This window comes from Tauraco erythrolophus, chromosome 20 (genome assembly GCF_009769465.1).
Source record: "Tauraco erythrolophus isolate bTauEry1 chromosome 20, bTauEry1.pri, whole genome shotgun sequence".
NCBI classification, from domain to species: Eukaryota; Metazoa; Chordata; class Aves; order Musophagiformes; family Musophagidae; genus Tauraco; species Tauraco erythrolophus.
In genome coordinates, this window is record NC_141484.1 from 725936 (window position 1) to 740158 (window position 14223).

The 14223-nt window shown below is 58.3% G+C and overlaps 1 protein-coding gene across 1 annotated transcript; it reads left to right on the top strand.

The window, feature by feature from the left end:
* Positions 1-358: 358 nt before the first annotated feature.
* Positions 359-13646, top strand: ENPP7 (ectonucleotide pyrophosphatase/phosphodiesterase 7). Its single transcript, XM_086624309.1, is given in 8 exon segments — positions 359-537; positions 9992-10071; positions 10074-10190; positions 11324-11473; positions 11768-11985; positions 12573-12707; positions 12710-12851; positions 13558-13646. Coding segments are annotated over 8 exon segments (1110 nt in total).
* The last annotated feature ends 577 nt before the right edge of the window (positions 13647-14223 follow it).

Below are 14223 nucleotides of genomic sequence, written 5' to 3' on the forward strand. Positions count from 1 at the left end.
GCCCGGCTCCTGGGGCACGGGCTCAGGCCGGGGATCTGCCCACACACCCCTCAGCCTCGCTGAAAATTTTCTGAGTGAGGTCAGAAAAACAGGGCTCCGCGGCGTTTATTCATGAGCCAGGCATTTTATTTAACGTGCCTCGCCAGGCAGGATCAAAGATCCAGAGCAGCACCTAATTAATTATTTTTCTCTTCTTCTGTGCCATCCCCTAGTCGCGCACCGAGTCCCAGAATGTAAAAGCCTCCCTTCCAATGACTCCGCATAATGAGATGGATTTGGACTCCAGCAAATTTGTGCAGTTTTATGGAGTATTATATGAAAATGCTGTGAAATTAAGTTCTGTCTTTGCTATCACGCCATGGCCATCAGAGCGCTTTTATGTACGGCGCTGAGACTAAAAGACGGGGAAGTGAGTCCTTGCAGCAGTAATGTGGCGAACGGGGAGAGGGAGGAGCCGTGCAATGGAGATGACATGGTGGAGGGTCAGGCTGGGGGAGATAATGAAGGAAACAAGAAAAGCCATGCAGATGAAGAGAGGTGCAAGCCAAGAGCCTGGAATGGGAGCGGCGGCAGCCAGGAGGCTCCGGCAATGGGGAGGGTGGGAGCACTCCGGCAGCTCCGCTCATGGCACTGGGAGGCGAACGCTGCCATCCTGGGCGACGTGGGCAGAGCCCCCAAGGGAGGGTGCCAGGTCGCTCATGCCCTGGCACACCCTGCACAGCCTCGCACTCAGCCCAGTGAAGGCACTTGCACAGTCAGTGGCATCAGGACGTGTCTGGAAACACCACAATCATGGAACAATGATGTTTAAAGCAAAAGAGAGCACGGTGGGGAGGAGGTGAGCCAGCCCCAGGGTGTTCCAGCACAGACCTTTCCTTCCTGGGAAGCGTTTCACCCCTCAGTGCCAGGCAAGGTGCCCAGCACAGAAGGTGCCTGGTACACACAACTCAGGGGCAAGGCAAGCCCCCCACATCCCTTCCCAAGCCAGCCCCCCCATTCTGTCCCCTCCTCCCCCCTCATCTCTTCCCACCCACAGCCTTTCTTCCCCCCTCCTCTTCGCACCAGCCCTGCTCCCCTGCATTTACCCCAGAGTGATCTATTTTTCCCCTTGGCAACTTTATAACCCATTTCCGTGCCTGACAGCAATTAAGTAGATGCTTCACTTCCAATCCCATGGCCCATAAACATTGGAAAAATAAAATGTTATAAAGAAGAAAACAATCAAATCTCCACACAGCTGCCTGCACACGGACAGACACGGAGGGACGGTCATGGAGGACAGGGCGAAGCCGGGGAATCTCCGCTTTCCGGGGCCGCAGATCATGGCACGAGCCCCAGCCCCCCAGCTGCCCCCCAGGAGAGGCTCCCACATCAGCATGGCAAGAGGCTCTGGCATATGAACCGCCGGGAACTCAGAGCCCCACGCCAGGGAAACTCCCGCAGACACACTTTCTAATTTCCATGACAACTGTACTGGGGTGTTTGCTGGTTTGGGAGCACCAGAGTGTGCGGGAACGCGCTCGGCGGGCACAGGGCAGGATCAGCCGCTGCTGCGGTGCCCTGTGGGCCAGTGGGCAGAGCCCTGCCTAGTGGGACCGACGCTGTGAGCACAGGTTGGGGCTGCCTCCCATTTCACGGTAGCCAAAGGAGCCACTTCCCGTCATCTCCCACTGCAGGACATGCTCTGTGCACCGAGGGGAGGGTCTGGGGAGCCTGGGGTGCCAGGAGCCACTGGCAGGGGCAGGAACGCTTTCCTGCAGGGCAGGAAAGGGATAGGGACCAGATCCGAGCGATGGCTCCGGGTACGTGTGGCTGCTGCTGAGGAGTCGCACCGGGTGCACCGTCCCGCACCGCTGCCCCAGGAGTGGGAGTGAGGAATACCAGCACAGAGGTGACAAAACGAGCTCCTTCCCCACCCCTGGAGGAGCTTAAGCGAAAACTGAGAAGAAACCAGCAACCACTTAGCAAGAGAGCACAAAATCCAGGCGATTACTGAAAAGCTTGGACATGGCTGTGAATCCCACGGCTGCCAACAGTATCCCCAAGCTATTAAGAGAAAAATCAAGATGTGGACAGAATTAGATTGGCCATAGGTGAAAAATGGCTCAATTATTTCTAGTGCCAGAACCACAGAAGGACATTTCCCTCTGTTCCTGATCCACAACCTCTCACTAATTAGCAGATCTAGCAGAGAGAAAAATGCTCCGAGCTCCAGAAAGAGCAACAGCTACAGACCCAACACACCACGCGTGTTCGCATGCCCTGCATCAGCTGGGCATGGAGCACCGCCCCAGCAAAGCCTCGCTGGTTGGCAGAGACCAGCCATGGGAGGTGCTGCAGTTGATTTTTGCCCCCTGGGGTGGGCAGGCTGCTGGCAGGGCCCACCAAGCCCACTGCCGGCCTCCTTGGCAACAAGGACTGTCCTGGCTGGGAAGAGGGATGTCCTGCTCCAGCTGCTGTGCCCACACTGGCTCCTTTCCCTGCTCAGAGCATGGCCCAGCATCCTCGCCAGTGTGCGTGCCATGGCACAGGGTAACAACAGCCTGCAAGGGCAGAGGGTTCGAAGGAAGCAGCAGCGATCTGGCACCTCGGGGTCAAGGAGCCCTGAGCCTGGAAGGGCGCTGAGCGGGAGGGCAGAGCCGGGCTGCCCTGCGAGGGGGGATGCCAGCCTGGGGAAAGCTCAGCAGAGAAGGAGAATCCAGCCCAGAGCTCTTTGGGGACAGGCTGGCGGGCAGAGAGAACTGCAGGCACCAGCTCCCAGCCTCTCCTCTCTCCTTTTGTGCAGGGATCTTTTAAAAGAAACGATGCATAAAACCGGAAAAAAAAAGTTACCAGGAGGCCCTGCGCCCTGCCCCCTCCCTGACAAACTTCAGAACATGCTGTCATCAAGAAAAATGATGCTGGCAAGAGAGAAATCCGCTGGGGTTGCTGGCAATTTACCAGGCTCCAGCCCCGATGAGTGTTTATCAATAATTCCAGGATCTGGCCGTCGCAGCCGCTGCCTGGGAGCGCGGGCAGGGAGAGCACGGGCAGGCGGTGTCGGCGCAGCCGCGGCGGAGAGGGAAATCAATTAACGGCTCCTCGGGAACGGGGATTTGCCGGCATTACAGGAAAAGGTCTGTTCGCTTGGCTGTAGCAGGGAAACACTTAAACAGCCCTCGGTGACACAAAGGCACGTCCCAAGCCAGGGCCAACCGATGCCACGGGCAGCTGAGCTCCAGGCAGGGCAGGGACGGTCACGGCGGGTTAATGCAGGAGAGGGAACGACAGAGCAGCAGGGGCTGCGTGTGCCAGGCTGCCCATGGCCCGGCCCCGGCTGCACACCGCAGGCTGGAGCTGCTTCAGGCTCCATCTCTGCTCCCCAGCTCCTCCCCACCACCCATGGGGCCGGTCCCGGCCCACGTGCCCAACTCTTCCGCCCTGGGAGAGGAAGATGAGCTGCAGCCACCTGCCAGGCAGCCACCGCTGGGCCTCACATCGGCATCGCCGCGCTTAATCGCTGCTAATGCAGCCGCCTTCCACGAACCTGTCTGATTGCTTTCTCAACCGGGGGCGGTGGGTCCCTGAACCGCCCCGCAGTGCCGAGTTCCACGGCGTAATTAAGCACGGCACGAAAAAAAGAAAAACCTTCTCTTCATTTATGTTTTAAACCTGTTGCCCAATTGTTTCATTTGATGCCATCTATTTATGGGAAATAGCGAATATCTATTTCCTATTACTCGCCTTTCCACTGCTCCTGAATTCACAGAAAACTCTGTATCGCCTCCATTGTCTCTCTCCTAACCAAGAGAGCCCTAATTTATTAGCTGCTTCTCGCACAGAAGCTGTTCAGTGCCTTTGATCAGCCTTGTCATCCTTTTCTTTACCTTTTCTAGTTCAGCTACCTCCTTTTCGTGATTGGGCAACCAAAACCGCACACAGCACTTGCACTGCGACACAGCGTGTTGTACCTTGGCATAATGCTGCTGCCTGGTTTGTTTTCAGTCTCTTTCCTAATCCCTACTAACAAGCAATTTGCCTTATTTGACTGACACTGGGCACTGAGATGACATTTTCATAGCACTACCCTCAGCGCCTGTGAGGTCTCTTTTCCTGAGTAGGAAATATTAAATTAAAGGCCAGCTTCATGTTTTTGTAGTTAAGGATGTATTTACTTGGACTCGGCAACATTTATCTGCCATTTTGCCACCCAGCCGCCCCCACTGTAAGATTCTCCTACCACTCCATCAGCTTTAGATCTAAACTGTCCCAGCTGGTACTGGTGACAGCTCGCAAGCGAGACCAGTGCAGGCAGATTGGATACTAAACTCACGGTTCCCTAGCCCAGCTCTCCTGGGTGGCAGTCACAACTGCAGGTACAGCCCCATGCCCTCCTCCCAGTACATTTTATTTAACTCCTTGTGTCTTCATAGGCAGTGAGATCCCAAAGGCTCAGATCACACAAGGACAATGACGACACCTGCACACGGGAACAGGGTCCTTTGATTATTCTTTTTTTCTCGCTGCAGCAACGTTCTCTATGTGGCTTTTTTCCTGCCATTTGCAGTTTTTCCTCCTTCTGAGATGACTTTACACCTTCCCAGAGAGAAGAGCCCGAGCACCCCATGAGCGTTTGGCCAGAGCCACGAAGATCAGAGAAGCCTTTGCGGCAGGGCCGGGGGAGGCCGCCCCCTCCTGCGGGGAGGGGGTCCGGCAGGATCGCCCCGGGGCACGTATGGACAGACCCGCGCGAATCGATCGGGAGGAGCAGCGGGAGCGCGCAGCGGCCGCGGGAGCGCGCAGCGGCGGCCGCCGTCAGCACCACGGACAGCGCCGCCGGGCCCGCGGGTGGGCGGGGCGCGCCCCCGGCCCCGCCCACCCCCCAGCCGGGACCCCACATCTGGGCACGGCACACCCCATAGGCAGGAGCCCCAATCTGGGCACGGCGCACCCCTCAGCCGGGACCCCACATCTGGGCACGGCGCACCCCATAGGCAGGAGCCCCAATCTGGGCACAGTGCACCCCCCAGCTGGGACCCCCAATCTGGGCACGGTGCACCCCACAGCACAGAAGCCAGACCCCCCCAGTGAGGCCTGGCAGGGCTCAGGGAGCCCCACGCCGGGTGCAGCACAGCCCAGCTGGTGACACGGGTGCCCCCACAGCGGGAAGAGCCACCATCACCCAAGCACCCACCCATGGCAGGGAAAGCCATGGATGTGGAGCCAGATGCCGTCATACACAGGGAAGAAGGTGCTCAGCACCCCCACACACATCTGCTGCTGAGAAAACATCCTCCCTTCCCAGCTTTCTCAAACTCCTAAAATAATTTAATCCTGATCCCCAAGAGGCACTGTCCCACTGCCTGCTGTGGGAAGTGTCCCACAGCATCCCCATGCCCCACACTGGCCTCCCAGGAACCTGCCATTTAGCTGCTGTAGGGAATTTTATTCCGAGCAGTTAGCCCAGCATCCTAGCTGGGACCAGCCTGGGAATGCTCAGTCCCACACTCCCTCTGCTAAGCTTCACATGTCCCTTCTGAAAGGAGCATTTCTTAATTAATATTAATACTCTGCATCATGTCAGATCTTCTCATGTATTTACGCTCCCTCCCTGTCCCTCTTCCAGCAGCAAGGCTGGGCCCAGGCTACCGGGTGTTCCTGAGCCGCCATCCCGGTGTAGCTGTAATGGATTGGTGACACCGTGATATTTATGGGTATTTCAAGAGAAAGAAAAAGGCTACTGGGTGTTCGTATGTTCTTGTTGTATTATTTAAGAGAAGCCATTTGAGAGCACAGGAGCAGCAGTGTCTGCTCCCAAAAGGAGGAAAAATAATGGAGGGGAATATTTGCAAAAAGCTCAGTTAAGTAAATATTTTATGCCCAATAATGTTATGGCTTTTGAATGATGCATGCAAGAGAGTTGAAAGGAGGTGAGGCACAGAGCGAGGCAACATGCAGTGCGTGCTGAGTGTGAAGGTGTTTGTGCGGGGGGAGGCAAAGGAAAACACCGTGCCCCGGCTGGTGCCTGCTGGCAGAGGCAGCACAGCAGGGCAGGGCTGCTGCGGTTGATGGACTGACAAAGCCCTTTTGCTGCAGAAAAGTCAGAGCTAACCCCACAGGGAGGGTCTGCCCCAGGTGGGTGACACCAGCTGATCCCTCTCCTCATCTGGTACCAGCCCCAGGCAGTAACAGCAAGAGAAACTGGCACCCCCCGGCCAAGCCTGCAGCAGGCAGGAGCCCTCCCGGCTCTCGAGAAGCTCTGTGCTGTCTGTAGGACACATCCAGGACGCTCCTAGTGAGCTGCACCCCAGACAGCCGAGGTACTCCAGCAGGGCAACAGGACCACCCCAGCAAGGCAGGACAGCCCTGCAGGTGGTGGGCTCTGGCAAGCTGGGGGGACACCACAGTGAGGAGGGAGGCACAACCAGGCTGGAAAGAAGTTTAGTGCCCAGTCCCTGGCAGTGCAGCGGAGGCATTGGCCAGATGCAGAAGGAGCCATGCAAAGGCAGGGCACAGGACAGGGGGTCCCAGGAGGCTCACAGCCCCGTGAAGCATTGGGAACCACGGCTGCCTTGTTGCTTTGCTCAGGAGAAAACCAGACCTGGAAGGAGCATGTGGGAGCAGGGACCAAGCGACAAAACTGGAAGGCAGAGGGATTGCCCTGGCCCAGGAGGAAGAGGCAGGCAGGGAAAGCAGAAGGAAGGGCAATTGGGCAGAGGTGGTGACCAGGGGAAGGAGAACAGGGCCAGCACAGGGGAGGGACGTTTCTCTGACCAGAGGAATCCTCCCCGACAGGCAGAAGCACAGAGTGAGCATCTGGCACAAGGAAAGCACAGAAAGGAGTAAAACCCCATTAAGCGCAATAAGAAATGTACTTAATCAATGAGCTCTGGTGCTGAGATCAATGGGAGGCAGACACAGCCATTAGCTGAGCAAGCTGAGAAAGAGCCCCAGGCTCCGACAGAGCGGTCGATACCGGGTTTCACTGAGCGGCAGAGGAGGGGTCCCAGGTGGAGAGCAGGGCCGGGCTGCAGCCACAAGACTGGGCTGACCCTGCTCTGCTCCTCGGGGCTCAGACCCCCAACTGGGAGCAGAGAAAGGAGCCCAGCCCCAGCCTGCTGCAAAACCAAGTGCTGAGCCCCGAGAAGCACCACAGACTCCGAACTGGACACGAGCAGGAGTGATAAGGGTGCAAGCGGGGATGGGACTGCTGCTGGCAGGGAAGAGAAGGGACTGGAGCCCCTCGTCACCCTCCAGGGACATCACTTGGCTGTGGAGAGCAACAGCAAGGGTTTAGCCAGGGGCCTTTGTCCTGCAGACCACAGGCTGCAGGAACTTCAGGTGTTGGTCCTTGGTGTGGGCCCAGCCCAGGAGGGTGCAGAGGGCTATGGGCATCCTGGGGAGCTCAGCCAGAGCAGAAGAGACATGCAAAGCCTCACTCACACCCTCGCTGCCCGACAGAGCTGCCTCCTCAGAGAAGGGACAGCTGCAAAGCAGTCTTCCTCACTGCTCTCATCCCTGTGCCCCTCTCCTCACCTGGAACACCGTGCTGGATTGCTCCCCAAGGGCTGCCCATGAAAGAAGCACAAACTAGATGGCAAAGAGGTCACCCTCCCAAGGAGGTGTTGCACCAGCCCAGGTAAACAGAGCTGCTGCTGCGTCAGGGCTTGTCCAAGCCCCAACCTTGAGAGATGCCCTAGTGCCCCCCTTGACCCAGCGCATTGGAGCCCGTCCGGGTGGTGCCAGCACTTGGCTGAGTCACCACACATGGGGCTTCCTCAGGAAAGAGTCTTGATTTTCAACCCATGAGCAAATTTAGCGCTCGCAAAGGCAGACAGCCCCAGGCAGCGAGTGGGCACAACCTGCGGGTCTCGCAGACAGCACTGCAGCTGACTCAGCCCTGGCACCGAGGTCCTGCCACGCCACTGCCCTGGGCTCCACCAAACACCCAGCATCTCCAGCCAGCCCGACCCCAGCACTGATCTCCAGCTCTGTGCTCGCTTCACAGGTCCTGCAAGGCTGTCACCCTCAACCCTGACCCCTGCTGCTCCCCTTCCCACACTTGCTGACACCTGATGGGCACATCCTGATCCAAGCCAAGCCGGCAGAGCAGAGCAGCGCCCATCTCTGTGCAGGGCAGCCTTCGGGGACCAGGCACATAGGTCGTGATGTCTCAAGGGCATTAGAGCCCGCGGTTGATGCTTGAGGCAGAGTTTCAGTACGTGTCAGTGAGGAGCAGGAGGAAAGCGGCTGTCCCCGAGGTCCCCCCCGGGGGGTGGGCTCCCTTCTCCCACCGGGGCTGAAATCATAACCCTGATCCCAGGAGGCTGCTCCTGGAGCACGGGACACACTCCAGCCCTGCGCACCGCTGGACCGTGGGCTGTGCAAGACACGCTCCTGCCGCTGCCCCCCCCCCCAGCAGCGAGCGCAGCAGCTCCTGCACGGGGCAGGGGGCAAACGGCCCCCCCAGGCCAGGGGGACGCTCCAGGAGGGTGCCCAACAGTGCGATGCAGGGGGTCCCCGTGGCGCCCACCACATCCCACTCCGTGGTCAGCCTGGCAGTGACACCTCAGACCACAGCCCCGGGGCTCTCAGGAGCCGCTCCAGGGGGTCAGACCCAAACTCCTGGTACAGGCATCCAGGCCCTGCCGGAGGAGCTCCCCCACAGCAACCAAAGCCTCTTTTCCAACCTCCTTCCCTCTTTTCCAGCCTTTACAAGCTGCTTGGCTGGAGCACCTTCCTCCCTCCATCTGCCTCAGCACTCAGGCCAAGGCCAGGGCTGCTCCTGGCTTTGGATTTCGCACAGCATGCTGCCACTGCTGCTCTGCCCTGACTTTGAAGCCATCGGCGCTTTCTTCACCCGCATCCCAGTTCCTTGCCCACACCAGGGACAAAGCAGCTTGCACACCCACATCAGCACAGAATCTCCCCGGCCAGCAGCAGGTGTGAGCAAACCCAGGTGTCAGCTCCACCTGAGAGCAGCCTCCTCTCCAAGAGCCACCCTCAGCCTCTCCATTACACCCCACAAGGAGCAGAATAGGATCTGCCCCACACCCACCAACCCCACCAAACCATCCCAGGGGCATCCAGTCCCCAGCAGCTTGCAGACTCCACAGCTCCATCCAACACTCTACAGCCCCACGTACCTCCCCACAGTCACTCCAAACCCCCTCAGCTGTGGAGCTCCTCCTGGTTTTGCTCTCCAGGGCAGCATTACGGCTTTGACCATGAGGTCCTGGCACAAGACATCTCAGGGACACTAACAAGCTTATCCAGGCCCTTGGTGCTCAGGCTGGGAGCCGAGAGGAGCCCCGCAGGCACGCGCCCCCCATCTGAGCTGCACCCAACAGATGAAGGAGCCAGGCGTAGTGCAAAGAACAAACCGAGGCATCTCCAGCCACGTCGCTCAATTCTCTCCTCCCTCTCCCAGCCACCATTGTGCCCCCCTTCCCTTCCTCCCCCTCTTTTCTTACAGGCTGCGTGTGCAATGCCCCAACCATTGGGACAGTGCAGCTGCCCTACAGAGCAGAGCTACTCCAGGGGCGAGCAAGAGACAAACACCTCCCTGCTTTCCACCAACCCATCCTCTATGTCATGTCCAAGTGCACCATTTCCAGCCTGCAACAATCCTGCCCTCAAACACCCTGGGAGGGGCTATCCCTGGGGAGCAGAGAAGGCTGCAGCTCAGCCTTTCTCCAGGGGAAGCAGCCGCCCACCCACCCACAGACCCAACACATCCTACCTCTTCTGAGGTGGCCCAGATCCAGGTCTCCGCTGTCCTTCCACTTCCCAGCGCTTCCTCCCTCCACACTCAGGCAGAGCAGCACCAAAACAGCTCTTAGGGCCATGTGGGCTTTTATAAAGCACCTCCCAATCCCCCTCCCTCCCTCCAACCAGTCCCACCTGTGGAGCCCTGCCCAGGCATCGCCCAGCTCATCAGCACCATCACCAGGAGCAGCTGAGGCCATGCTGGGAACGGATCTCCAGGGTCACACAGCTGAAATTCAAGCAGCACTCCTGAAAATTTGCAATTTGATTCTCCATCATCCCACCGTGGCAAACTCCTCCTGGTGTCCTTCGATGGCTTTCGGTGGACCAGGAGGTGGACACCCCCAACCTCGATGCTATGGCTGCGGAGGGGGTGAAGGCGTGGTACATGACTCCCATCTTCATCACCATCCCCAGCCCGTGCCACTTCACGCTGCTGACCAGTGAGTCTGCGCCAGCCTGGAGCCAGGCGGAGCCGCACAGGGCACAGGCTGGTGATGGGCACATTTAAGGCTTACGCACCAGTGGAGGGCACTGGTCAAGCAGCCGTCCAGCCTCGGCAGCGTGGGAAGCTCCAGGGCAGCTGTACTTTGGAAATACAGCGAGGGACAAGGCGATAGTTGCAGAAAGGGACAGAACTGAACCTGTATTTATCAAAGGCAAATAGCACCAGACCGACCCGATAGCCTCCTTTGATAAGATAAATTATTTTTTAGACAAGGGAGGTGCACTAAATTTAATCTTTCTGGACTTCGGTAACATATTTGATACAGTGCCACACGGGAAATCATTAGTTAAGATGGAGAAGATAAAGATTAGCACAAAATCTGTAACGTGGGGAAGTAACGGGCTACGAGGAGGAGGACGGCAGGTGATGGGGAGAGGAGATTGTTGAGCTGGAGGGAGGGCAGCAGGGGAATTCCTGAAGAATCGATTCTGGAGCCAATCTTATTTAAGATTTTCATTAATAACCTTGGCATAAAAGAGTGGAACATGCTAATGAATTCTGCTGATGAGAACAGGCAGGGAGGCATTGTCAATACAGGGGAGGACAGTGATACTGTGCAGAAGTACCTGTGCAGTCTTCAGAATAATAAAAATAGCATGAAATGTAATAGCACAAAGTGCAGGTCTCTCGTTTCTAACGGGAATGTCTGCTGCATGCTGACCTCGCCGGCTGTGAACAAGGGAGAAAGTGAAAACACCAAAGCCATCAGTTAAACGCAGGACAACGGCGAACCCCATCTGTGCCGAGGAGGGCAGGAGGAATCGCAGGTGGCACCGGCATCCCCAGGGGTGAGGGTGCCCTGCTCAGGGTCTGGGTGGGACCCTCCTGGGATCCCTCCACCCACAAGAGGAGCAGGCGTCCCCCAGCATCCCATTCCCTGCCCAGGGAACCCCACGTGTCCGAGGCAGGGGGAGGCAGAAGGCAAAGCAGAGGCAAAGGGAGAGCCAGGATGGGGTACGAGGGGCAGAAGCCACCTGCTGACCTGGAGCCAGCCCAGCGCCCAGCGCAGTGGTGAGACCCCCCCACCACCGCCCGGCTCACCCCCGCCTCCTCCGTCTCTCCTGACAGGGAGGTACCTGGAGAACCACGGGGTGGTTCCCAACATGTGGTTCAACACCAGCACGGGTCAGAAGCTGCCCTACCACAGCACGCAAGGCGAGGACGGCTGGTGGGACAACGGCAGCCTGCCCGTCTGGATGACGGCTCAGAGGCGGGCAAGTGCGGCAGCGGCCTCCCACGCACGGACCCTGCGCAGCCCGAGCCCGCCTGCCGCGGCGCAGGGGAAGCTGCAGGCGAGCCACGATCTCTAGTGGCCGCGAGCGAACAGCCTCGCTGCAAACAACAGGCTAGTCAGACCCGCAAAAAAAACGAAACCCCCAGACACTGGCAGGAATAATCATGATCGTTCAATTAAAAACGGCAAAAAATAATAGATGCATTTCAGCTTCATTAAGGTATTAACGAAACAGGTTGTCCCTTTCCTGCTTAAAGAGGCCTCAGCCGGTTCCTTAGGGAGCACGACGAGCCCGGGGGTTTCATACCCTCCGAGGCATGGACTATTGCTACCAAAAGAAGGAACATTAGAGCATGTATATTCAGTCCTGAAAAATGCCCACCCAAAGTTACATGTGTACAAGAAAGAAGACTTTCCGAGGAGATTCCACTACGCCAGCCATTCCCAGATCACCCCGCTCGTGCTGTACAGAGATCCAGGACATGTGATCCATGGGGTAAGCTGTATGCACAGACATATCTCACTGTGTTTTGGGCATCTGCCTCTCTCCTCCTGTCCTTACGGCACCCCAGTACCTACCTGGCTTTATGCCTTCGTGTTGACTGCTGTCCCTACAAACAGATGGAAATTCCAGCTCTTTCTGTAAAGACCTTCTGTGCTGCTCAGACAAAAAAGGGTCCAGAAGTCTTGGAGCAGGATTCAAATGAACCCAGAATATCAGCCGTAGGGTCCTCTCCTAGCCCGGCATTCAGGGAAGGCCCAAAGTCAAGGCCAGCAGTAAAACGAAATTCGGATGTGCTGACATTTAGGGAGGGAACACGCGAGACGTTAATTGCTTGAGAGCTGTGTCTAGGCAGCACCGCCAGCTTCTGCGAAGTTTAACATTATTAGATCAACTTCAAAAACTCAAAGAAACCAAACACACCGTTACGCCCCGCAGCTGCAGACCGCGGCACGCGAGAGTCGCGTGCAGGAGACGAGGAAGTGTCCGGCACTGCTGCTGCGTGGGTGCGTGCTGCGTGCCAGAGGCCGTGCCAGGGGGCTGAAGGGTTGGGGCACTCACCCCCTCTCCCCCTCTCAGAGATACAGGTGCAGTTCAACCGGGGGGAGCGCGGCTCCGACAGCGAGGCCATGAGCACGAAAACCATCTTCCGCGCCGCAGGACCGGCCTTCGCGCAGGGGGAGATGCTCGACCCCTTCGAGAGCGTCATCATCTACCCCCCCTGCTCTGCCAGCTGCTGGGCATCGCCCCCGAGCCCCCCGACGGCTCCGTGCGGCCGCCGCTGCCCGCGCTGCGCCGGGATTCCCGCGGGGACAGCGACACCTGGCGGCCGCCGCCCGCCGCTCCGGGCCAGCAGCCCCGTCCGTGCCCCCCCGCCCCATCCGTGCCCCCCCGCCCCGCCCCGGCAGCGCGCAGCCCCCCCGGCCCCGGCCGCGGCTACTGGGAGGGTCTCGCTGCAAAGGGGTAGAAACGTCACGGAATCACAGAACGGTTCGGGCTGAAGGGACCTTCAAGGTCATCTACCCCCGACCCCCTGCCGTGGGCAGGGACACCCTCCACTGCACCAGGGTGCTCAGAGCCCCATCCAACCCGGCCTTGGACACTTCCAGGGATGGGGCAGCCACAACTTCTCTGGGCAACCTGTGCCAGTGCCTCACCACCCTCAGAGGGAAGAATTTCTTCCTTACATTCAATCTAAATCTCCCCTTTTTCAGTTTAAAGCCATTGCCCCGTGTCCTGTCACTCCACACCCTTGTACAAAGCCCCTCTCCAGCTTTCCTGTAGCCCCTTTAGGCACTGGAAGGTCTCCCCGGAGCCTTCTCCTCTCCAGGCTGAACACCCTGACACCACCACAAAGCTGCTCACAGCCCATAGCGGTCAGCAGGAGATGCACAGAGTGCTGGGGCCAGCCAAGCGTCATCCCGCAGGGAGCAGAGCGGGTGGCTGTGGGTGCCAAATTCCCCGCACAAGCTGCCCCGTATCGCAGCGTGCCAGGGGGACGGGGCTGCTGCTCACCTGGGCAGAAGCCGGGCACCAAGTGACACCAAACTCCTCCCAGCGCTGCAGGTTCAAGTGCTCCTCTCCCTCCTGCCAAGAAGCTGCCAGCGGTGCTGGGAATTGCTCTCGTTCTGGGATGCTGGGGAGGAATATACTAACCACCCCCAAGGTAAGTGACTCTAAGGATACCCAGAACCCCCCCTGGAGCTGCTCTTGTCCAGGCAGGTACATACCCCTTTGACCTTGGTCTCTCTGGGTTTCGTCCATCTGTGAAATCCCGTGCTGCATCATTCTCCAGCCGCTGCCGCCAGGCACAGCTCACCCTGTGCACCTCAGGCAGAGGGACTCTGGATTTTTACAGGGACAGTTAATACCTGTTGAGCATCTAAAGTAATTAAAAGCACATGGAAGTTCTGAGTGCACCAGGAGCCTCCTGTACATGGTGCTGGGCCCTGGCACAGAGGGACAGCCTTAACACACTGAGGAGACAGAGAGGCCCAGCTCGTTTCTGGTGGCCACTGGGCTGGGCTGGCTGCGGCAGCGGTGTTGGAAGAACCAGCTCTGCTCCGGCAAAGGCAGCCGCCCGGCCTGGGAGCCTCAGAGGGATCCCACAGTCTATCAGTGTTTTCAGCCCCCACTCCAAGAGCCCTGTGTGCCCTGAGGCCCATTCTACTTGTCTGACCAAAATTTTCTGCCCCTTACGGCTGTCAAAAAAAACGGGAAATACCACCTGCA